The sequence below is a fragment of the Erinaceus europaeus genome, chromosome 9 (assembly GCF_950295315.1).
Source record: "Erinaceus europaeus chromosome 9, mEriEur2.1, whole genome shotgun sequence".
NCBI classification, from domain to species: Eukaryota; Metazoa; Chordata; class Mammalia; order Eulipotyphla; family Erinaceidae; genus Erinaceus; species Erinaceus europaeus.
The window spans coordinates 31708222-31734140 of NC_080170.1; the positions used below are offsets into that span (position 1 = coordinate 31708222).

Consider the following 25919-nt stretch of genomic DNA (forward strand, 5'->3'; position numbering starts at 1 on the left):
GAGGCAGCCAGAAATCGGGAGGAAAGGGGTTGACAGAGACACAGAGAGACACCTGGAGCCCTGCTTCACCACTCACAAAGCTCTCCCCCTCCAGATGAGGCCTGAGGGCTTGACCCTGGGTCCTTGTGTACTGTAACATGTGCACTCAACCAGGTGTGCCACGGCTCAGACCTAAAAATTTAGTTTTTATATTCATATAGTTACACAAAGTATTTGCCTAGCTCAGAGACCCACCATAATTTTGTCAGAGGATAGTCATACCTCATCCATTAAGTTTCTGAGTAAGACTTCAAGAATTCAAATATGAGATAGCTTCTCTCCATGCAGTTCACTTAACATCTGAGTAGACAGTTACACTCTTTTAATGTAATAACTGTATTTATGAAATCATCTAGACTGGTATTTATACCTTCAGTAAGTGCCTGACCTGTCACAACTGTGTTACTAATTCTTTATGAAATCTACTAAACATGTATTAACCATATTAAAGCATCAAAATAGTGCCTCTATCCAGGAAACTTACATACTGTGCTTCTCACAACTCTAAGTGGCAGCAACACATGAGATGTGAACTTATAATACTGGAGGGGTAGCTTTTTGTTTCATCAGAATACACTTCAGCACTCTCCTGAGCACCATCAAATGAGTACACAGTTCAAACAATTCACACAGAGGTGGGCTAATAGATGAATTAGATGACTCATCCTCTACAAAAGAAAAGCAATCTTCAATTTTCATGAAAAAGCCCGTAAGAGGAGAAACTAACACTTTCATCTTCTAGTTACTTGATGGCTTTGTCTAATGTAGATAGAAATGATGGGGAATGTCTTACTGCTGAGTGTGTTCAAAAACACCCCAAAGAAAGGTTACATGGAATTTGAAAAGAGTATCTGAGGAAGTCCACACACTATGACTAGCTGGGGAGGTGGCTCAATGGTAGTGTACATGCCTGTGAGAATAAGGTCCAGGGTAAGATTCCCTGCATCACATATAATAAAATGGAGTGGTGTTCTGGTCTCTCTTGCAGTAAACTTAAAAGAAAAAACCCACCAGATTTTCATTTACTAAAATAAATAAGTAAATAAAAGTACTACAGCAATACAATTACCAAAGAGAGCTTCAAAAACCTATTTTGAGAGTGGGAAGATAGTATAATGGCTATGCAAAAGTCTTTCATGCCCGAGGCTGGAAGTCCTGGTTCAGTCCCCTATACCACCATAAGCCAAAGCTGAAAAATGGTCTGGTAAAATAAAAAATAAAAGTAAAAAAACTTGAGAAAAACAGCAAAGAATCTCTAAGCCAAAAAAGCAAAAATGAAGGTCTAGCCACATAACTGATGAAAAGGATTCTTTTTTTCTGCCTAGAGCAAATTCAAAGGACCTAATTTACAATAATTATAATGCCTTTATTATTTTTTATTAATTTTATTTATTTATTGGATAGAGACAGCCAGAAACCAACAGGGAAGGAGGTGACAGAGAGGAAGAGAGAGAGAGAGACACCTGCAGCACTGCTTCACCATTCCTGGAGCTTTTCCCCAGGGTCTCAAACCTGGATCCTTGCACACTGTAATATGTGCTCAACCAGGTGCACCATCACCTGGCCCTATTATAATGTTTTTAAAGGTGAAACAAATTTATCAAAAAAAAAAAAAATCAGAGAAGACACAGTAACAGCTCAAAGTCTGCACACACATACTTACTCCTATTAAGTTAGTCTTTTTAAAAATTAACTGAGGGAGTCGGGCATTAGCACAGCAGGTTAAGCGCAGGTGGTGCAAAGCACAAGGACTGGTGTAAGGATCCTGGTTCGAGCCCTTGGCTCCCCACCTGCAGGGGAGTCGCTTCACAGGTGGTGAAGCAGGTCTGCAGGTGTCTTTCTCTCCCCCTCTGTCTTCCCCTCCTCTCTCCATTTCTCTGTCCTATCCAACAACAATGAAATCAATTACAACAACAATAATAATTACAACAATAAAACAAGGGCAACAAAAGGGAATAAATAAATATTAAAAAAAGAAAACAAACAAAAAAAATTAACTGATAGGGAGTCAGGTGGTAGCTCAGCTGGTTAAGCACAGGTGGCTCAAAGTGCAAGGACTGGCTCAAGGATCCCGGTTCAAGACTCTGGCTTCCCACCTACAGGGGAGTCGCTTCATATGCGGTGAAGCAGGTCTGCAGGTGTCTATCTTTCTCTCCCCTTCTCTGTCTTCCCCTCCTCTCTCCATTTCTCTTTGTCCTATCTAACAGTGATGACATCAATAACAACAATAATAACTACAACAATGAAAAACAAGGGCAAAAAAAGGGAAACTAAATAAATATAACATAATTTAAAAATATTAACTGATAGTCTTATAAATCACTATTTAATCAATAGGAGAAGGGGAAATTGTATGTCTTGAACCTTTCCGTGCATAGACTTCACTGCTGAGTATATATATATTCCTTCAATCTAATAAGCACTTATGGCTTCAAATTAGTAAACTAACTGAGTTTTAACACTGAGCTTAAATTGTTAATGCATTTCTAATGACTTTTTTTTTTTTAGAAATATTAAATCACCTATACTCTTAGGCTAGGGAGACCAGAAGCAACCAGTCTTGTCAGTACATAAGATATAGTAATTTGTAAGTAGCATTAAATGACATAAATCATGGTAAGGCAAATCCTAAACTCAAATACTAAACACATGATTTTCAAAGTAAACGAAGTTCCCAAATAACTTGGTTATGAAAATAATTATGGGGAGTCAGGCGTAGTGGGTTAAGTGTGAGTGGCGTAAAGTGCAAGGACCAGCGGAAGGATCCCGGTTCCAGCTCCCGGCTCCCCACCTACAGGGAAGTCGCTTCACAAGTGGTGAAGCAGGTCTGCAAGTGTCTATCTTCCTCTCCCCTTCTGTCTTCCCTCTTCTCTCGATTTCTCTCTGTTCTATCCAACAATGACATAAATAACTACGACAATAAAGCAACAAAAGGGAATAAATATTTTTAAAAATTATGTATTGCCTTCTTAAACTCTAAGACAGAAAGGAACCTTTCCCCATTCTCTCTAAAATCAGAATTTCTCCCAGTCCTGGTCCTCTGGGGCTTTGCTCATTTTCCTTCTTTTTTTTTTTTTGCCCCAACATTACTGCTAGGACTCAGTGCCTACATGCTCCTGGAGGCTATTTTTTCCCCCATTGCTGCTGTTACTGTTGTTATTGCTGCTGCTGTTGGATAGGACAGAGAGAAACTGAGAGAGGAGAAGGGTGCAGACCTGCTTCACTACTTGTAGTGAACCCCCTCACCCCCTAAGGTGGGGAGCCAGGGGCTTGAACCAGGATCCTTGCACTGGTCCTTGCGCTTCGTGCTATGTGCACTTACCCCGCTGAGCTACTGCTCGGTCCTCCCTTCATGCTTCTCTTGATCTATACCATTTGATACTGCATCTTCTGATCTCAAACAAATCAATGCACCCAGAGCCACCTTGACATGTTTCACTTTGAACTGTGTCCAGAGATGCCAGGCTTGGGATGTCAACCCTTCAGCTCCATTACTCTGGTGAGACCTTTCCTAGCTCACAGGACTCTTTAGTTCCACCTCAGGTGGCTCACCTCCTAACAAATTAACATAACCTAGATCTAGACGATGTAGACCAGGACCCATGAGACAGGCCACATGTATCCATAAATTGGGGAAAAATATATAAATAAAAGTGCACAATAGTCTACAATGACTCAATAAGGGTAGCAAGGAAGTAGAAAAATCTAAAAAAGATACCATAAAGTACTTAATCAAATAGTTTCTACTTAGACCAAGATAACCTCTCCTCACCTACTATCTATTTCACTTCCCTCAATCACCCTAGTCTAATCCTGTCAGATAAAGTAAGGACTACAAAAATTGGATAAGGACAAGAGACTAGCACACTTTAATGATGGCCCTTCTGGTCACTATCAGGCCACTCCATTATCTAGGGCCCTATTCAGGGAATTCTGGGATTCCCGCACAGATATGATGAGCCTCGACCTCAAACAGATTCCTCTCTCCACTATTACTAGTCATCTCCATCAGGAACAACATCATAAACCCTCTTGTGGGCCTCTACAATGTAGAATATGCCCTCAATGTAGAATAACAGTGCCCCACTCTCCAAATGGGTCAACATACTCTGCCACTCAAGGAAGACTGGTCCTGAAATGAATGCAGCCTAGAACGTTCCTAGCTATGAGCATGGAATGTGAGTTCAGACTGACAGCGATACAGAGGTTACACAAGCTCTTGTGCTAAATATGAATAGACATGGGCTCTAGGTCAGATCAATGAGGTTTACAGTTAATGGTATTTATATACTTCCTCATATTTGGAAGCTACTCTTTGCCCTTACCAGCTTTCTAGTCCTATCCCCAACTCTGACACCATCTTTCCAGAAAATACTTTCAGCCCCCTGCATGTTAGCTGTTAGGCTCAGGCAAAATTAGTGAAGTCAAGGGCCCCTTGGAATATACCTAAAATAGACTTCCTAGCTTTTTCCAAAATGGAGACCCCAAATCTTACCTACTATATTCTTACCTTTAGGTTCCTGATAACTAAACAATTTGTTCAGCTTTATATCTCAATGCTTTTCAGACAAGTTGCAGAAGATACCATGATGCCAATCTAACTTCCCTGAGCAGATGACCACACCAATGAGTCCTGGAACCCCACCTCCCCAGAGCCCTACCTGACTAAGGAAAAATAGAAACAGACTGGGGACCTAGAGCCCTAGTTAGGGCTCCTAGGATTCCCACACAGACATAATGGACCTAGACCTCTAACAGCCCCCTCTCTTTGCTGTGGCTGGTCATCTCCATCAGGAACAGCATAAAGGACCCCTTTGTGGACCCCTACAGGACCTTGCCCTCAATGTGGATCAACAATGGTAGGGACTGCCCCATTCTCTGAAGGGAAGTTGGGCAACATACTCTATCACTCGAGGAAGATGAATCCTGAAATTAGTGCAGCCTAGAATGTTCTTAGCCATGACCACAGAATGCAAACTCAGACCTACAGGGATGCAGACGTTACTTAGGCTCCTGTGCTGAACATGGGTCCCAGATCAAACTGATGGGGTTTATAGTTAATAATATTTATATACTTTTCCATTATTTGGGAGCTACTCTCTTCCCTGATCCAGCTTTCTAGCCCTTTTTCCAACTCTGACACCATCTCCCCAGACAATACCTTGAGTCCACCTGCTTGTTAGCTGTCAGGCCCAGGCAAAAACCAGTAAAGTCATGGGCCCCTGGGAATATACCTAAAATAGACCTACTAGCTTCTTCCAAAATGGAGACACCAAATCTCATCTGCTATATTCCAGCCTTTAGGTTCATGATTAGTCAATAATTTATTCTGCTTTATATCTTAATTCTTTTTCAGCCACCAGGTTCCAAATGCTACCAACCTGACTTCCCTGGGCAGATGACCCAACATGTGTCCTGGAGCTCTGCCTTCCCAGACCCCTGCCCAACTAGGGAAAGATAGAGACAGGCTGGGAGTACGGATCCACTTGCCAATGCCCATGTTCAGTGAAGAAGCAATTACAGGAGCCAGAACTTCCACCTTCTGCACCCCATAATGATTCTGGGCCCATACTCCCAAGGGATAAAGACTAGGAAAGTCTTCAAGGGAGAGGATCAAATATGGAGTTCTGATGGTGGTAACTGTGTGACGTTGTAACCCTCTTATCCTATGGTCTTGTCAATATTTCCATTTTATAAATAAAAAAAAAAAAAAGAAACAGACCTGTATGGATCGACCTGTCAATGTCCATGTCCAGTGGAGAAGCCAGGCCTTCCACCTTGTGCACCCCATTGAAATTGTTGATCCATACTCCCAGAGGGTTAAAGAATAGGAAAGCTTCCAATTGTAGGGATGAGATATAGAACTCAGGTGGTGGGAACTGTAAACCTTTTTTTATTTTTAAATATTTATTTACTCCCTTTTGTTGCCCTTGTTGTTTTATGTTGTAGTTATTATTGTTATTGATGTCATCATTGTTGGATAGGACAGAGAGAAATGGAGAGAGGAGGGGAAGACAGAGAGAGGGAAAGAAGGACACCTGCAGACCTGCTTCACCACCTGTGAAGCAACTCCCCTGTAGGTGGGAGCTGGGGGCTCAAACCGGGATCCTAACACAGGATCATGCGCTTTGTGCCACCTGTGCTTAACCCGCTGTGCTACTGCCCAACTCCTGGAATTGTAATCCTTTCATCCCACAATCTTTTTTTTTTAATTTTTTTGCTTATCTTTATTTATTTGATAGAGACAGGTAGAAATTGAGAGGAAAGGAGGTGATAGAGAGGGAGAGAGACACCCACAACACTGCTTTACCACTTGTAAGCTTTCCCACTGCAGGTGGGGACTAGGGGATCCAACCTGGGTCCTTGCCCATTGTAACATGTGCACTCAACCAGATGCGCCACCACCCGGCCCCCCACAATCTTACTGGTCATTATTAAATTACACATTAAAATATGATTTTTCTTTCTTCTTATTTTTTTAACCAGAGCACTGCTCAGCTCTGGTTTTTGGTGGTATGGAGGGGGGGGACACTGGAGCCTCAGGCATGAGAGTCTAGTTGTATAACTACTATACTATCTACCCCTGTCCCACACTTAAGAAATTTTAAAGTTCTTTTGTCAGAAGTTACTTCCTTATAGTGATTCACATAGTGGGAAAACTTATCTATCACTCTGCTCTGGTGCTCTGGCATGTGGTGAGCAAAGCTGGGGCCCCACACATGCACATTCTGCACTCTACTTGGAGAGTACACTATCTCCCTGGCCAGTTTTTTAATAGCTTTATTCTTTAAGTTTCAAAGCCAATTCAGAAAGTTGGAAGTTGTGGTCCTGTGGTTAAAAAAAAAAAAAATCAGTTTTGGCCAGTAAAGGGAAGAAGGTGCAGGCAACATTCTGTATTCACACCAGATTTGGGCAGAAAGGTCCAACCCACAGAAAGATGGGGATGAGCGGGCTCTCCTGACTCACAGTAGGCGGGCTAAGGTCCAGTTCACTCAAGAAGCTCCTTGGACTTTGCCCCTAGCCCAGGCCTATGAGGAGCTGTGCAGGAGCTGCTGGGACAAACTGGGGACGCAAAAAGCTCCTTAAAGGGCTGAGTCAGAAAGCCCCTCCCTGCACTTCTGCAAAGATAGATTTGGAGTCCTAGCCTAGACTTGCAGTCTCTGTCAACAGAGGAGCAGCAGACTGTGGGCGGCACCAGAGGCGGGGCACCAGGGGCGGGGCACCAGGGGCGGGAGCCAGAGCCTAGTGCTTCCTGGAGGGAGAGAGGAAAAGGGGAGGAGTGCAGGAGGGAGGGTAGGTTAGAAGACGGAAGGACTGGAGATCCCGCTAGCTAGGCGACACAACACCCACGCGCGCCACCCACTGGGAAGGAACACAGCACTGCAGGGGTGCCCAGGCGTGGCATCTCTGTCCCCATACTCATTCTCCGAGCCCAGCCTGGTTCCTGGAGGTCCCGCAGGCCGCCTGCACTTGCCCTCATGGAGATTCCGCCAACGCACGCCCCAGCCTCTCGGGCTGCCTCTGTGGCAGAGAACTGCATCAACTACCAGCAGGGCTCCCCACATCAGGTGTTCATGGTGCGCTCGGTGGAGCAGGCCAGCCTGGAGGTGAGTTAGGGGCAGGAGGAGTGGGGGCTGGGCTTCTGGGAACAAGCTACAACTAGCCACAGGGTACTGCAGTTTGTTGCCAGGGATGGCAGAGACAGCCAGAGAGCTTTCACTGGAAAGAAAGACAGGCAAGAAATGGGAAAATATTCCAAACTAAGGCTGCATTTCCCTCTGCCCCACTGAGACCTGTAGAGCCATTCAAAGGCTTTGACTTTGTTTGCTCGGACTAAAACAGAATGGATTTGGAATTGCACCATATTTATATGATCCAAGCTCATTGCCCACAATCTTTAAGGTTTGTAAAAACTCACAGTTGTATCTTGACTCAGAATCTTTTAAAATAATTTTTTTAAACCATTTTGCACGTCCACTTGTACACAAGTAAAAAAACAGCACCAACATCTGTAACATCTTCCTGCTAACCTGCTAGATTTTGGGATCACAAACCCTAACAGACTGAAGTCTGGTGACTGAGGAAACTGTACTATGTATTTATTTACATAGACTTTTACCCAGTGAATAGCTTATTTGCTGCATTAGGTGGCAAATTCATACTATGTGCCTTTTTTTAAGATCTCAGAATTTAACCTTTGACTCCCACCACCACCAGCAAGCCACTCCTCCTACGTAAGAATGGGGTTTTCTAACAATGCAAAGAGTTGAGTTATTGTCATAATAAATCAGCATGTTTTCTTAATTTTAGGATATTCCAGGAGGAGGTCGTAAGTATCGCCTTAAATTTTCTGTGGAAGAAATTATCCATAAAGTAAGTAAAATATATTTGTCATTAGTTAGATTCTAAATATTCTGCATCATCTTGGATGATTAATGACATTCTGAAATCTAACATAAAAGTACCCTGCACCAAAGAGTCAGTTTTGCATTCTGAAATATATTTATTCTTTTCTTTCTGCTAGTGGTTGAGAGACAGAGATAAGAGAACAGGAGAGATGCCTACAGCTCTGCTCCACCTTCCCCCCAGCAGGTGGTTCTTGAACCCGGGTCCTTGCATATTGTGATGTGTAGTGTTCTTAGTGTGCCAGGCCCCTTTATTAAGTACTTCTGTTATTTAGAAAACAGACTCTACACATCAATCCATTTTCTTAAAAAATGTTATATAGCATCAGGACATAGAACAGTGGTTATGCAAAAAACTCATGCCTGAGGCTGAGGTCCCAGATTCACATCTTAGAACTACAATTTGCCTGAACTAAGCAGTGGTTTGGTAGGAAGGAAATGAATTTTAAAAGGGGTTGGAAGACAGCATAGTGGTATGCAGTACAATTTTCTTGCCTGAGGCTCTTAGGTACAGGTTCAGTTCCTGGCACCAACATAAACCAGAGATGAGCAGTGCTCTGGTTAAAAAATTCTATATTCATAAAACAGTCTGAACATAATGCCTAACAAACAAGTAAAAAGTTCACTCTCCATCATTATGTTTATAAATCTTCTTTTCGTGCTATTCTTATGAAAAGAAAGCCAGTACTTTTTAGATATTTATGAGCAACAGAATGGCCAGTTGACATCACTGTGTTCAGAAAAGGATCTTTCACTAATGAGGCAGGGAAATTAAAAAGCAAAACAAAAACATACACTTATAAATTATTAGTAAGACAAGCTTAAAAGGTACTGACTGCAATTTGTAACAAACCATTTTGAAATTTTAAAAAAGCTTGCCCTTTTGTTATGCATAATTCAGAAGGTGATGGCTAACCTAAAGAAGTTCTTTACAAAACATTTGAGTTGCTAGGCTGCCATCTTTTCAGAGCAGAATTAATGCTACCATTTTCTAATTTTATATTTTTTAATCAAATTTTTTAAACCTTTATTTACTTATTTGCTACTGGATAAAGACAGAAAGGAATTGAAAGGGATGGCAGGGGGGATAGAGAGGGAGAGACAGAGACACCTGCAGCCCTGCTTCACCACTCATGAAGCTTTCCCCCTGCAGGTGGGACCAGGAGCTTGAACCCGGGTCCTTGCACACTCTAAAGTGTCTACTTAACCAGGTGTCCCACTGCATGACCCCAATTTTCTAATTTTACACCTAGATATAGACTGTTGTAGCAAGGCTTGAGAAAATGTCTTATTACTTTAGGAGCTGTAAGAACAGAATTCTTAAAAGAAGTCAGACTAAAATATGATCCTGTAAAAGGATAACCCATTAATACTGACACAGCCTGAAGCATATGAGGTCTGAAGGTTATTTTATATTCTTTAAGGAAAACTACTAAGCATACTACTAAGTGTCCAGTTAGATGTCTCATGAAACAGACATACTTACGTCAAATCTGACACACCAACAATAAGCGAAAAACTATTTGCATGTAATGCACAAATACATGTAAAGATCTTTACAAAATGTTTCAATCAGCAAGTTACGGTGAACTGCACTGCTGAAGTAGTCTATCCTCCAGTGGGACAAGATACTGCACCAAAAGTCAATTTCACATTTGAAGGAGAAATCGGAAAGAACCCAGATAAAGAGGATAGCACATTTTATCAAAGACTGAAGGCCATGAAGGAACCGCTAGAAGCACAAAATATTCCAGGTATATAAATATTATGTAACTTTAATATCTGTAATCTATGCTCAGAGTTATTAACATTATATTGGAAATAGCAATTATCTTGCTTTTGCAAAAATTTTCACCACGAACCTAAGACCTCAGAAATCTACAGAGCAATGGCATAATTATTTTCTATACATTATCTAAGGAAATTAAGACAAGTATTGAGATCTTTTTAAGGTTGAGACTGTATCTATAAATAATTTCACTGCTCATATAGATGCTTTCCTCACCAGACAGTTTCGGCAATGTAGCTCCAGAAATGAAGCCAATTAGACATTTAGCCTGGGTCGCTTGTGGCTACGTAATATGGCAGAATTCTACTGAAAACACATGGTATAAGATGGCAAAAATTCAAACTGTCAAACAAGTGGTAAGTAGTTTTTTCTATAAAGTACACTACTGAAAGGGCTGTCTTTTTTCTTTTTTCTTTTTTGCCTCCAGGGTTATCGCTGGGGCTCAGTGCCTGCACTATGAACCCACTGCTCCGGGAGACCATTTTTCCAATTTTGCTGCACTTGTTAACCTTGCTGTTCTCATTATTATTGTTGTTGTTGTTGTCACTGCTGCTGCTGCTGTTGGATAGGACAGAGAGAAATTGAGAGGGAAGGGGAAGACAGGGAGAGAGAAAGATAGACACGTGCTTCACCGTCCATGAAGTGACTCCCCTGCAGGTGGGGAGCCAGGGGCTTGAACTGGGATCCTTATGCCGGTCCTTGGGCTTTGCGCCAAGTGCGTGTAATATGCTGCGCTACTGCATGACCCCCAGGGTTAACATTTTTAAGTCAAGACTGAATTGTGCCCATTTGGTCATTTTGTTTTTTAAAAAAGAGCTCAGTATTTAAGTTACAATTAATGGTATAAAACTGTGAAGATACTGTTTCAACACAGTAGAGTTTTGAGTTATGATTTGGCACTCAGTTTCTGTGCTTAGTTTAAGACAGATTATTTTCTTTGGCAATAAAAAATTGGGGTTCAGATTAGTATCATTGTGCATACTGCCCTTTCCCTCCACTGGACTGGGAAAACCAGTCACTCAGAGATACGCTGGCATTTTTTTTCTCTTGGGATTGGCCAAAACAAGCATATTAGCATCTCAGTCTTGTGCAGCTTACTGTATGTAATTTTATTTTATAACCCATTTTGTCATAACTTACAACCTATCTAACTCCTAGCTTTTTTTTTTTAAATGTCCAATGACTAGTTAGAACTGCCTCTTTCTAAGCCTTAACTGTATAAGAACTCTCTTGATTTTAGCTTTATCAAGAGGTTAAAAAGAGAAGGAAGCAAAAAGTAGTAGTAGCTAATGGAAATTTAAAATACTAATGTCAAAGAAGATACAAAAATCCCATAAGAGAAAAGGATTTTCCAGGTGACCTGTTTGTTTCAGCTTGTTGCTAACAATTTGCAAAGCAGCTGGAACCTTTTACTCCACAGGGTTTTGCAACAACTGATTAAACAGCTCAGTATACCCAGTTACAATGATCAGCTGGTGCCAAATCCCTAGCATAAACGTTACCACGACATTCCAAGAAGTAGTCTATTTCAAGCTCATCTCTGTAGAGATCAATCTCAGTTACAAGATCCCTGTGAAATGCCAAGGTTTCTATTTGTTATTTAATTTTTTTAGAGAGAGAAGGAGAGAGGCAGAGAGAAAGATACCACAGCACTAAGGCTTCTTTAAAGCAGTAGAGGCCAGCATCAAACCTGGTTTGCTCACAAGGCCAAGTAAAATACTATCCAAGTGAGCTATTGTTATTTTGCTATCCCACCAAAGATTCAAATAACTAACCAGTCTAGAGAGTTTATACTAGCATGATCATTTTCAAGTCCAATTTAGAGAAAATGTGGATAATAGTGCACACATTTTTTCCCCCCTTTTTTTCCTTTTCTGCCACCAGTCTGTTGTCCAGGCTAAGATTCAGTGCCTGGACAACAGCACCAGTGACCCCTCCCCACCTAACCCCCCATTTTTCTTTTGATAGAAAATGAGACAGTGATAGAGAGACTGAGGAAAGGGCGAAGGAGAGACATCTGTAGCACTGCTCCACTGCTTATAAAGATTCCCATATGAAAGTTAGGCACTTGGACCAGAGTTTGCATGCACAGTAGAATGTGTCTGCTACGAGTGCCACAACCCAGCTCCTGTGCAAACAGGTTTATGAAAGAAAACTTCTATTCCTTCACAGATATTAATGAAAATCTCTACAGCTTCAACCACTGCTTCAGACTAAGATTCAAGAATGAGAAAGCAGTTTCTGGGTTTTAAAAAAAATTATTATTATATTTATTTACTGGATAGAGGCAGCCAGAAATTGAGGGAAGGGGGAGACAGAGAGAGACACCTGCAGCCCTACTTCACCACTTGTGAAGCTTTCCCCCTGCAGGTGGAGACGAGGGGCTCAAACCTGGGTCCTTGCGCATTGTAACGTATGCGCACAACCAGGTGCACCACACCACCTGGCCCCAGTTTCTTATTTTTAAATTATCTTTAAAAGCACCAGTGAAGCCCTGGTGGTAAGGGGGATATAGTGACAAAAATCAATCAACTACACTCATTACTTAACTTCATTTTTTAAAAAGAAGTTCTACTATAAAACTGTGGTCACCTTTAATGTAAATGCTCACTTCAGTAGTTTCTCTCTTAAATGGCACTTTTCTGACCACTGGATGCAATAGGATTCCTAAATGACAGCTACAATCTGCAGTGCTCTTATGTAGGTACCAAAATTTAGAAAATAAAAGTAGAGTGGGTTAATAATTTTGAGAGTGACAAAAAGTAATTTAAAAACAGTTTTAGGGCAGGGGTAGATAGCATAATGGTTATACAAAGATTCTCGTGCTTGAGGCTCCAAAGTCCCAGGTTTAATCCCTGGCCTCCACCATAAATCAGAGCTGAGCAGTGTTCTGGTAACAACAAATAAAACACACACACACACACACACACACACACATATATATATTAAAATATATGTATTTAATGAGAATAGTTTTTCTGTCAGTTTAAACTGAAATAAATTATGACTTTCAATCTTTACTTAAAGTATTATAATCATCTATTAATGAAAGCAAATTTTTTTAATTAAAATGTTTTTACTAGTGATACTAAGCTTTAAATTTTGGGTTTTAATTTTTTGTTGTTGTTGCTGCTGTTGTTACAGCAAAGAAATGATGACTTCATTGAGTTAGACTACACCATCCTACTTCATGACATTGTATCTCAGGTAAGGTATTACCAAAGCTTTTATTTGTTCTCATGAGAACTGTCATTTGTCAGTGTCTTAATTTCAACTCGAACTCCGAATGCTTGTACATTCAAATAGAATTAAGTATATTTTTGTACTTAGAGCAGTTTTACTTTATAAATGTTTCTTTATAAATACTGGTTTATATCTAGCAAAATATAATCCCAACATGTTTTCAGAGTCTTATATCATTAGTTTCTTTTACTTCCAGGAGATTATTCCTTGGCAAATGCAAGTTCTCTGGCATCCACAATATGGTACTAAAGTAAAACATAACTGCCGACTGCCAAAGGAAGCACAACTGGAATAACTGAAGAGCCCAACATTAGAACGAAGTGTAAACATGCTTATTAATGATGTAGATGTCCATCTTCATTCATATCTACTGTGAGGGGCCAAACCTATCCCAGTGTCATCATGTATAAATATCTTACAGTATTAAGCATAGAAATTCTGTAATAAGAAACATTACCATGTTTTAAAAAAATGGCCTTGTATCAGTAATAGTGATATGTGTATCCCATAATAAAAAGCTTCAGTTCCAGCTCATGTGTTTCATATTGTATACTTACGGGACACGGGAAGTGATAGTCTCTCTGAAGGCGACTTTTGGCTTTCCTGTGACACAGGGACAACCGTATTCTCTTTCCATTCTCTAAAAAAGATCAGGGGAAATAATTCTTGGAATACTTAAGAACCAAAACTAGATGAAAGAAACCCTAAGCATCTTGAACAATTTAGCATGTATTTAAATTTAAGTAAAGTGAATACTCTGAGCTCAGATCAAATGTAGAGACCTTCATGGTTATAAGGTCAACAGTTCATCATTGCACAGAATTCATCAGTCTTTTACACATATTTACCCGTTCATCACCAAGTCCTCCCTCAGTAACCCATGTCATACCAGCCACCACCCACCTACTCCCTCCATACTCTCATTCTAGTGTTAAAATTAAGTGCTTTTGCTTCTCAGAATTAAAGATCATACATCAGGTAGACTGAAGAGCTTCTGATGTTCTGATCTGGCTATTTTCATCATTGATCCATTATTGTAAGAGCAGATCTCAAGAGAATTAGCATTCATTTAAATATAAGCAAAACAGAAGAATCTTTTTTTTTTTTTTTTTTTTTTTAACACCAGAGCACTGTTCAGCTCTGGCTTATGGTGGTGCAAGGGATTGAACCTGGGGCTTTGGAGCCTCAGGCATGAGAGTCTTTTTGCATAACCATTATGCTATCTACCCCTGCTAAACAGAAGCATCTTAAATCATTTCTCTTATAAGGACACATGGCACTGAAACTGGCTTTATCTACCTTATGAGTTCTAATGCAGACTGATTAAATTACTCCAATTACTCTACCTAGTAAAATTTCACCTTTGTTCTATATCATTACAAAATCAAGTAGTAGTAAGAGTCAGTGGTCAGAATTTTCTTTCTGAACTTTGAATATATACTTACAACCAGAATTTTCCATCTGAAACCATATATATATATTGTTTTCACTTGTATTTACACAATACCTTTCCTAGGGAAATGTAGGCCCCATCTACCTTTCTTTCATCCATATGGTGAGAGAGGCAGGCAGGAAACAGCTGCAGAGTGGGCATTGGGGGGTCAGCCTTCTGCAGTAGGATTTACTTGTCCCAGCTGACCACTATCGGAATGATGGGGAGTGATGCAAACCCATCAGCACCGACTGTAGGGTTATGCAGTATCTTATAAATAAAAAGATTTAGAGAGCAAAAATAATTTATTTATGCCACACAGCAGAGAAAGCAGTGTGCCATATCTATCAACAGATAGAAATCAGAATACAGTGGGAAGAACCACTATGATTTATGGTCACTACACTGAGAACTCTTCACCAAGAAACAAAAGATATTTTTAACTTAATCTTTCGTCATGAAAGTTCACAGATGAAAAGAGGTCATCAAATGTTAATTGCATGCATGCATTTTTTTTCTGTTGCTATTTTTTTAGATATTTTATTGCTGCTGTGCAGTCTAATTGCAAGCCATCAGCACTATGTTGCTTCTACCATTCAGCCGCCTTCCCTTTGCCATCCCTCATGCCGTACTACCTTCTCCTAACACACACATCTCCACCCCACTTCACCTCAGAAGGGAGCTGGGCTCCACAAAATCAAATCTGAGTCCTGTACGCAAGAAGACTAACAATTACGGCTTTTTGGCAATGCGCTCATTTGGCCTTCATGCCTATTCTCTCCTCATCAGCTCTCCCAGGGATTTAAATGTTTCTTAGGCAAACACTTCATTTTCTGGTGCAATGAAATCTCAATCCAAGAATTCTTGTTATTCATTACCTGGGTATAGATTTCCAGGTGTAACTCTCCCATTCCAGATACAATTGTTTCTTTACTCTCCGTGTCAAAGTGGACTTTAAACGTGGGATCTTCTCTTGTAAATCTGCCAATACCTTTAGAAAACTTTTCCAGATCATTCTTTAAAAGAAGAAAGCCATTACATAGTTTACTAAGCATAACCAGTGGGACTGATGGAAGAACTTTACTGCAGGAAGTCAAATATAGAAGCATTTAGGAAATTAAAAACACCCCCATCTGGCTCCCAGATCATACCACTTTCATTGAAGATGTGATTCTGGTTACCACCCAGGCAAGGAAGCAGGAAATAGCTAAATGAGAGACTGTTCTTCCCATAACAAGATATCGAATGCATTCAAGACCTATGTCCTTTCTTGTTACAATGACAAAAAAATGTCCACTTTAAAAAACTGGCCCATGACATACAATCTATGTTACCATATCAACATTTCAGAACTCCTACACACAAGCAAGAACAAGACTCAACTGTAGACTCAACCAACAGAAGGCAAATGTCACACTGAAATCCTTTCCTCTAAAACAAGCTGTGGGATGTATAAGACTGCGCCAATACCCAAGCACCCCTGCCCCCAAACACACAGTCTGCAGCGACGTGGTTTGATGCATCATTATTCTACTTAGATGTAATTCTGTATGAGGCAAGCAGAACAATGGTCCTCTAAATATGCCTGTAAGGCCCCCAAACTATGTCAGTCACTTTCCATGGCAAAGGTACTTGGCAGAGGTGATTACAGTCTGACTGTGAATGATCTGAGTGGGTCCAATGCCATCATCACATGGGCTTTAAATGGAAAAGAACCACACAAGGGAGGTCTGAGAGATTTACAAGTGAAGAGGTGGTAGTTGTTAATGTGTCCATAAGACAATAAATCAGATTAAGTTTTGCAAATGAAAGTTTCCCAGATGAAAAGAGGTAACCAAATGTTAACTCAACTCAATGCATGAATTGAGTTCTAATTTTTCAATATGCCATGTCAATGTGCTTGTTACAAGTGTTTAGGCAAATTAAGAATGAAGCAATGATCGTTCAAGACCAGGACTAGTTCCACGGGAAAGTAGTGTCATAGAGAACATATTTAGGCAATTCTGTCTTTATAGAAAGCTAAGTGACATAAAACCCAATCACAAAGCATATTTAAAGTGAGACCACAGGGCCAGGCCAGGACAAGTGCCCGGGTTAGAGCCCTAGCACCACCAGAGCTGCACAGTAGACTAGTGTTTTAGTCTCTGTTATCTGAATTAAAAGAACAAAGAATTTGGACCAGAGTGGTGGAACTGTGCATGTATGAGGCACTGGCATCACCAAAAATAAAAATAAGGAAAAAAGAATCAAGTCTTATCTGTAGGTTTTCCATGTTATAGTCAGACATTTACTGCATAACCACCACAAATTCAGCATTATAACATGAAACAATCTATCCAATATTCTACTGTGCCTTACAATGAGATTTCACTACAACTTGGAACAAATGCCTGCTTTCTCTTTTTCTCCCTCCCTTTATGACCTAAATCTACAAAATTATACTCAGCACTCTGGTGTCCAAGACAGAAAAAGAGCTCAAGTCTTTATCACAACATACTGAGTTTTAAATCAAACTCCTACCTTGTTGGCAGGCTTCATTGCTATTGAAATGACTGGATCAGGGACGTGAATTGACTCCTAAAATATTTTTTAAAAGAGAGAAAATTAGGCAGGGGTAGATAGCATAATGGTTTGTATAACCTCTATGCATAAGAGGCTCTCATGCCTGAGGCTCTGAAGTCCCAGGTTCAATCCCCTGCACTACCATAAACCAGAGCTGAGCAGTGCACTGGTTAAAAAAATATATATATATTAAATACATGAATCAAGAGTGGATTAATTTTATGCTATCAATCACCCCCTTACTTAGTTCCCCCCAGATCTATAGAGAATTATGGTATATTGAAGTGTCTTAAATCAACATGTAAAATGACAAACACTAAAAAATTATTTTTCTTTTTTTTTTTTCCCTCCAGGGTTATTGCTGGGGCTCAGTGCCTACACTGCAAACCCACTGCTCCTGGAGGCTAATTTTTCCCTTTTGTTGCCCTTGTTTATCATTGTTGTTGTCATGGTTGTTCAATAGGACAGAGAGAAATTGAGAGAGGAGGGTAAGACGGAGAGAGAAAGACACTTGCAGACCTGCTTCACCGCCAGTGAAGTGACCCCCCTGCAGGTGGAGAGCCATGGGCTTGAACCAAGATCCTTCAGTCCTAGTGCTTTGTGCCATGTGCACTTAACCCACTGTGTTACCACCCAGACCCCAGGGGGGAAAATATACATATAAATATATGGCCCTCAATAAAAAATCATGAATTCATCAGTTGATATAGGGACTACGATGGAGCTCCAATATTAGAGGGACCAATTACTTTTTTTTTAGTGATTTACAAAAGTATGGAAGAACAGAAGTATGATACCATACCACTCCCACCACGAGAGTTCTGTGTTCCCATTCCCTCCATTAGAAACTATAGTAGTTTTCCCAAGGGAGGCACCAATTCTTACATAAACATCCCATTGAATTCTTACATAAACATCCCTTCACTACAAATGACTTGTCCCTTAAATGATTACATAATCCCTCTATGGATTGCAGGAGAAGAACCAGCCCACAAACAAATGGTCATATTGTGGGAGGGCCTGCTGTCCTCTAAGGAAAAGAAAGGCAAGTGAAGGGAATTCAGAGACATGAACCAGCAGGCGAGCTCTTCCATGCAAGCCTCTGAATGAAGAAGGGACTCGGATTCACAGGGCAAGGTGATGCTATTCTATATCCAGGCTGGATGTCACTGTCTGGCATTGCAAAGAGAATTAAGGAAAAGGCCTTTTCTGACTGTTGAGATAATTAGGAATGGACACTCCACTAGGACTCATCTAATGATGGTGTCAGCAACTAGAGACACATCTAGAACCAGAAGGCAGGTCTAGGGAGGGGAACTCAGAGCTACACAGTCAGCTGTCTCTATTAGGGACTTTCCCTTCACACATAACTTTGCAGGATCATGGGGTTGCTTTATGAAGAAAATCAGGTATAAGAGCTTACATAGAGCACTTGCATAACTGACATTCTATTTACTTATGTATTCACTTTAAACCAGAGCACTGTTCAGCTCTGGTTTCTGGTGGTGCAGGGGACTAAACCTGGAACTTCAGAGCATCATGCGTGAGTGTCTTTTTGCATAACCTCTGTGCTATCTCCACCTCTGACATTCAAATAACCACACCTAACACACATTTGATGCCCATGACACCCAGTGAAACTCTGGGTGGTTTCACTAAAGTATCAAATGCTCTACTTAAAAACAGGCTGTGGTTCTGTAAATCAATTATTAAATTACTAACAAAAAATAAATAATTAAAATAATAGCTACCGATTACCATCCCCTAAAAAAATTTTTAAAAATAAATAAATAAAAATCACCACAACAGACTGTGGTCTAGGAGGTTGTGCAGTGGCTAGAGTGCCGGACTTATAAGCACGAGGTCCTATATTTGATCCCTGGCATTACATGTGCCAGAGAGATAGTCTGGGTCTTTTTCTCTCTCATTTATAAATATCAACCAAGAAAAACAGACTTGAAATACAAGTGATGAACAGTTTTGAAAAAGAGCAACTTACCATAGAAAGACCACTATTGTCTTTGTTTGTGAACGTGTCTCCACTAGCACAGTCAATACCAAACACTGCACAGATGTCTCCGGCAAACACTTCTTCAACATCCTAAATAAACAAAAAACACAAAATGATATTTGCCAGTAATACAAGTCCACACCTTCTAACTGAAAAGTTAACTAGTAAAACTCCCCCAAACCAAGCAGGTGGGGACCAGGGGCTTGAACCCGGGTCCCTGTGCATTGTAACGTGTGCTCAACCAGGTGCGCCACCACCCAGCCCCGATTAGTAAGAATTTACTTCAGATGGAAACTCAAGAGCTAATTACTTGGAGAATCTATGATACTGACAATAGGAAGGCAGCACAGTTCTAAAGTTACTCCTGTGGGAATAACAACCATGTGCTGCCTCCATCCAACAAAGAGATGCTCATGACAAAGATGTAGGAGGAAAACCTGCAAAGGAAGTTTTCAAAACAAAGGCAGGAGAATGCAGCTCATTATACTTAAAATAACCCTAACTTCTCACAGATGCCAACAGTTCAGAAAACACAGGAAACCCAAGGACAAAGCACTGGCGCCTCTAAGCTTCCTACTTTTGTCCTTCTGTATTGACAGTTCATTCATAACAGCTGTAGCTGTGAATGAGCAAGCATGTCTCTTTAATGTTACACAGCTGTTGGGATCCCATGTGTGACCACCACTAAACCCTCTAGTCTGCCCCCTGCTGCCCATTTCACAGCAGAATGTTGTCCCATTTGAAAAGACTGCCTATTCATTTTACAGGAGAGGTCTAGCCAAACTTCCTGAAAGTCACTAGGATTTTAATAACTTTCTCTGGGAATATAAAGCTGAATTGAGAAAGAGTGGAAGTAGAAGACAACCTCACAGACTTGGTGCTCCTGCCAGTACCCAAAGAACACAGCAGGCTACGGCAGATTCAGAGGCAATTCAAGAATTCCAGTCAAAGGACCAAGACACATCTTGAGAAAGTTTCTATCTTCAGGTGAATTCTAACACCAATATGGTCTCAGGGGAGTGGCTGGTGTTTAAATAAAATATAAACTGAACATTCATTTATCAGGGAGACAGCACTGTCCTTATGCTAAAGACTTTCATGCCTGAGGCTCTGAGACCCAAGGCACAACTCCATAACTTATGATGAGCAGTGCTGTAAGTAATAATAATAATTTTAAAAACAGAACATTCACAACTGACATGTTTCTAAAAATAAATTCAATAAACAATGTGATAAATTAAGTATGAAATTATATTTTCTCTTACCTCCGACAATCACCATTCTACTATGCAAAATATTCTATGTAAAAACAGCTTTTTAGGGGGCTGGGTGGTGGTGCAGTGGGTTAATAAGGACAGATGGCACAAAGTGCAAGGACAAGCGTAAGGATCCCGGTTCGAGACCCCAGTTCCCCACCTGCAGGGAGGTCACTTCACAGGTGGTAAAGCAGGTCTGCAGATGTCTATCTCTCGCCCCCTCTCTGTGTTCCCCTCCTCTCTCGATTTCTCTCTGTCCTACGCAACAACAGCAATAACAACAACAATAAACAAGGGCAACAAAAGGAAAAAAAAAAGCCTCCAAGAGCAGTAGATTCATAGTGCAGGCACTGAGTCCCAGTGATAACCCTAGTGGAAAAAAAAAAAAAAAAGAATAGATTTTTTGGGGGGGCAGGCACACCTGGTTAAGCGCATACATTGTGTGCAAGGACCCAGGTTCAAGCTGCTGGTCCCCATCTGCAGGGGAAAAGCTTCATGAGTGGTGAAGCAGGGCTGCAGGAGTCTCTCTGACTCTTTCCCTTTCTACCTCCCCCTCCCTTCTCAATTTCTGTCTCTATCCAATAATTAAAAAAAAAAAAAAAAAAGTTCTTTAGGAAAGGGCTGAATTGTGTTCTGAGTTTTAGGGAGCTAAATATAAAATATTCCTTTTCTCTTTAAACTTGACCAATGAGGAAATAGTCAATTCATAAATAATGGTATAAAAATGGTCTAGAATATATGTTAACACTTGCTAATTTAGCTTGTACCAAAGTGTTTTATTGTGCCATAGGAGAAAAATTATAAATTTTTTTTTAAAAAGCTAGAACTGATTTTCAGCTAGTCTTCCCCCCCCCCCAGGGATGGGGGCTCAAAATACCAAACAAGGCAGTCCTATTTCATCTGTATGAGAGGAATTTCAGGCCTCACCACAACGCCACTGTACTTGCCTCCATCATGTCAGCATGCATCCGAACCAGCCGCTGTATGCGCACTTTCTTTCTCGTCCTGGTATTATAAATGGTGTCTCCCTTCTTCAGTTCTCCTTGATAATTGCGAACATAGGTTAGCTGTCCAAATCTACCTGCCTACAGGTCAAAATAGGGCATGGGCAGAAATAACATCAGAATTAGGAGGTAAACTTCACAACTATTTTAGAAGGTTCCCTATCAATTTTACCAGTATGTCTCAGATGTGTTCTAGTTGATTATCATAAGCTACTTAACACTAGCTTTGAATATAAATGGCTGTTGCTTATCTTTGTTGGGAGCGTAACCGAAGATATTTCTGCTCCCTCTGAGATAAATTATTTGAAGTTTTGAAAATTATTTGCATAATTTTGCTTTCTCTTAGAATTTTAGTATAAAACATGAAATAAAAGGTCTCAGTATTATAAAAATAACAAACGTATTGGTGAAGCAGGTTTGCAGGTGTCTATCTTTCTCTCCCCTCCTCCATTTCTCTGTCCTATCCAACAATGATGACATCAATAGTGACAATAATAACTACAACAATAAAACAAGGGCAACAAAAGGAAATAAATAAAAATAATTTAAAAAATAATGAACCTATTAGGAACAGTCTACTGTACTACCCATCAAAAAACACTGATAACTCTCTACAAGTTTTGCAAAGAAGTATTCTATGAACCAGCAAAACAGCAAACCTGGAAGGATTCCTACTTGGTCATGCATGAGACCCAGCTTTGAGTCAGACCCCAACACACTGTAAGAAGCTTTGGTGATGTGGTGTCTTTCACCCTCTCATTTTCTGCATCTTGTGTCTCTACTTGAAAAAGTAAGCCTGGATCAACGAAGTCCCAGTGACAACAAAATTCTGTGAAGTGGCTACATGAAAAAAAAAAAAAATCAAGCACCAGTTCTCTCCAAATACTAACACTAATCAATTAGATATCTATTTTAAGCGGATCAATTATTCCTATATGAATGTATAGGCCTAACAGAACATCACCAAAATCCCCAGAGAAGTTTTGAAACACCTGATTTTAAAATTACTTTGGACTGCAGACAAAAGTGGCACAGTGGCATGAGGTTCTGAATTTGATCCCTGCCACTGCAGGTGCCAGACTGATGCTCTGATTCTCAATTAATAAATTTTTTAAATCAACTTAGAAAAACTGGCAAAAATAGACATTTTTGAGGGCAGGGGTAGATAGCATAATGGTTATGCAAACAGACTGCCATGCCTGAGGCTTCAAAGTCCCAGGTTCAATCCCCTGCACCACCGTAAACCAGAGCTTATCAGTGTTCTGGTAAAAATAAATACATAAATAAAAATTAAAAATTGACATATTTGAAAAACTATGACAATGAGAAGAAACTTAAGTTTAATTCAAAAACATTAAATGCCCCACATCCAAAAAGTACAGAATTTGTTTGGCTTTATATGTTAACTCTCTTTTAGCCACCAGGTTCCAGATGCCAGCATGATGCCAACCAGACTACCTCACCAATGTGCACTGGAGCTCCACTTCTCCAGAGCCCCATCCTACTAGGGAAAGAGAGAGCCAGGCTGGGAGTATGAATCGACCAGTCCACACCCATGTTCAGTGGGGGAAGCAATTACAGAAGCCAGACCTTCCACCTTCTGCATCCCACAATGGCCTTGGGTCCATACTCCCAGGGGGATAAAGAATAGGAAAGCTACCAGGGGAGGGGCGGGGATGGGATGGGATATGGAGATCTGGTGGTGGGAATAGTGTGGAGTTGTACCCCTCTTGTTCTATGGTTTTGTTAATATCTCCTTTTTTAAATAAATAAAAAAAAAGAAAGAAAGAAAAAAAAAGTACAGAATGGGTAGGGGTAGATAGCATAATGGTTATGCAAAACAGACTCTCATGCCTGTGGCTCCAAAGTCCCAGGTTCAATCCCCCACACCACCATAAGCCAGAGCTGAGCAGTGCTCTGGTTAAAAAAATTTTTTTTTTAAATTACAGAACTGGCACACATTAGAATGACTATCTCACAGAATATGGTGTAAGTATCTAAAACATAAAATTCATTTATCAATAGGTAAAAAGCAACCTCACTATCAGAGGGGAAGTAGAGCACTGTTCAAACACTGGTAAGTGAAAATTAGTCCTCTGGAAATAGAGGAAATATATTTAGATCCTATCTCATAGCATAGGACAAAAACCACTCCCAAAGGTAGTATTAACAAAGGGGGAAAACCCACTATGTAATAGAAACAATAAGAGGACCAACAGGTCTCTCACACAATAGAGTACACATACTTTCACACACAAGGACCCAGGTTTGAGCCCAAGGCCACCTCATGTCAGTGCCTACTTATTGGAAGTGGTATCTCTCCACTGTCTCTATCTCTGTTTCTTATTGTGAAGAGGAAAGGGAAAAAAATGGCCTCTAGGAGTAGTGGAGTCTGCAGGCACTGAGCCCCACAATAACCCTGGTAGCAAAAAAAGTTGCTTTTTTTTTTTTTTAATATAGAGATTTCTAAGGTTAAAAATGGAAGCATGAACAAAAGACTGATGTAGTAGTTTGTTAGCTATCTTTCTTTTAGTTGATAAGATAGAGAGAAATTGAGAGGGGAGGGGAATAAAGAGGGAAAGACACCTGCAGTATGGCTTCATCACTTACAAAGCTTCCACTCTGAAAGCAGAGAAGCACACTGTATAATGTATGTGCTCAACGACCAGCTATGTCCCCCCAACATTTTTTGTTTATTTTAACCAGCGCTCCATACCTGGGACCTCTCTCATGCAAGTTCCATTCACTACCACAGCTATCTCCCTGGCTCCAAGATCAATATATCTTTTTTTTTTTTTTTAAACCAGAGCACTATCAGCTCTGGCTTATGGTGGTGCAGGGGATTGAACCTGGGACCTCAAAGCTTCAGGCATGAGAGTCTGTTTGCATAACCATAATGCTATCTAACCTCTGCCCAAGATCAATAAATCTAACTATCTAAATGTTAAGCTGTTGATTGTTTTTTAAAATTCAGCTTTTTTACAGAATGGTCATAAAAACAAATGAAGTAAAACACTTTAATCTCCAAAAAAAATAAAATCAAGGAACAACTACAAACGTGGAAATACAAGTACACTATAGAACTTTTCTCTTTCATTCAGAATTAAGACAAAATAGAACATTAAAAGCACTTTTACTTATAAAATTAATAATGACCTCTGCTTATTTTACTGTCATTGTCATCAATAGGGCTTCACCACTCTGGGTCAACTTTTTTCAGAGGAGAAAGAAAGACAGACAGACAGACATCGCAGCTCCAAAGTTTTCTCTAACACAGTGGGACTGAAGCTCAAATCAGGGTTGAGTGCAAAGCAAGAGCACTGTTCAAGTGAGCTACTTTGCAAGTTTATCATTATCATCATTTTTTAGTGACTTAACATAGTTTAGAAAATTTTAAGACTCGAAGGGAATAGTTCCACACCTATAAGTGAGTATAAAACACAGCACCATCATCAAAGTTCCTCTGATGTCCTCCTACACACAAACACACTCATCACATTTTTCTACAAAGTAGTTATACGAAGAGACTTCATGCCTGAGCCTCCAAAGTCCCTGCACCACCATAAGCCAAAGCTGAGCAATGCTCTGGTAACAAACAAACAAACAAAAAAAAAAAGTTTAAGAGACAGTTTTTGTTTTTTGTTTTTGTTTTGTTTTGTTTGCAAGCTGCCTGCTTTAGTTAGCTACATTTAACACATAGGAATTAAACCATCTTTCACCCCTTTATCTATTTCATTTGGGATAATTACTTCCAGTTCTACTTAGTCCTAAATTATACCAGTAGTGAGCTTTTAAGTACTCAATGTAGATAAAGACTCAATGAAACAATATAATAATTCTGAGAGTATGATGGCAGTCTGGCAATATAAATCATTAAAAATAAACACATTCTTTGCCTTTAACTGAGTACCATCACTACTCTGGGGCTCATAAGAAATATTTCTTAAAGCTATGTAGATAAAAATTGGCACTTTTTAAATTAAATTAAAAGTTATTTTCCTCATTTTAGAATACTCTGTAAAAACATTTTTTTTCTAATACTAGAAGGTTTCCGAATATAATCCTATCCCGGAAATTACTATTATGTTTCCAATTTGTTCAGCTTTTCAACACCTAAAATATAATGAAGGGAGGTGACAACAGCCTCCAAATAAATCATGGCACTGGGGAGGAAAAGC

At 40.1% G+C, this 25919-nt stretch overlaps 2 protein-coding genes and 1 non-coding gene across 3 annotated transcripts in view; 1 reads left to right on the plus strand and 2 right to left on the minus strand.

Annotated features, from left to right (window-relative positions):
• Positions 1 to 25919, minus strand: part of GFM1 (G elongation factor mitochondrial 1) — a 54516-nt gene that overhangs the window by 13208 nt on the left and 15389 nt on the right. The window contains exons 9-13 of the mRNA XM_007521058.3: positions 21685 to 21822; positions 19470 to 19571; positions 17429 to 17485; positions 15787 to 15924; positions 14034 to 14116 (exon numbers count right to left, since the gene is read on the minus strand). Coding sequence (XP_007521120.1) covers positions 14034 to 14116; positions 15787 to 15924; positions 17429 to 17485; positions 19470 to 19571; positions 21685 to 21822 — 518 coding nt within the window. The remainder of the gene's footprint in view (positions 1 to 14033; positions 14117 to 15786; positions 15925 to 17428; positions 17486 to 19469; positions 19572 to 21684; positions 21823 to 25919) is intronic.
• LXN (latexin) lies at positions 7310 to 14005 on the plus strand. The gene is made up of 6 exons (XM_007521057.3): positions 7310 to 7646; positions 8350 to 8412; positions 10021 to 10198; positions 10453 to 10589; positions 13378 to 13440; positions 13673 to 14005. Exons 1-6 carry the CDS (start codon positions 7518 to 7520, stop codon positions 13769 to 13771), a joined length of 669 nt encoding a protein of 222 aa, XP_007521119.2. The 5' UTR covers positions 7310 to 7517; the 3' UTR covers positions 13772 to 14005.
• Positions 14429 to 14505, minus strand: LOC132540640 (small nucleolar RNA U2-19). The gene has a single exon (XR_009551830.1). It is a non-coding gene; the product is annotated as a small nucleolar RNA U2-19 (small nucleolar RNA).

Bases quoted from the DNA above. Each gene is read 5' to 3' on its own strand.
- LXN (XM_007521057.3), top strand. From the start codon at position 7,518: ATGGAGATTCCGCCAACGCACGCCCCAGCCTCTCGGGCTGCCTCTGTG. The intron at 7,647-8,349 runs GTGAGTTAGGGG...TCTTAATTTTAG, and splicing joins TGGAGCAGGCCAGCCTGGAG to GATATTCCAGGAGGAGGTCG. The intron at 10,199-10,452 runs GTATATAAATAT...TTTCCTCACCAG, and splicing joins AGAAGCACAAAATATTCCAG to ACAGTTTCGGCAATGTAGCT.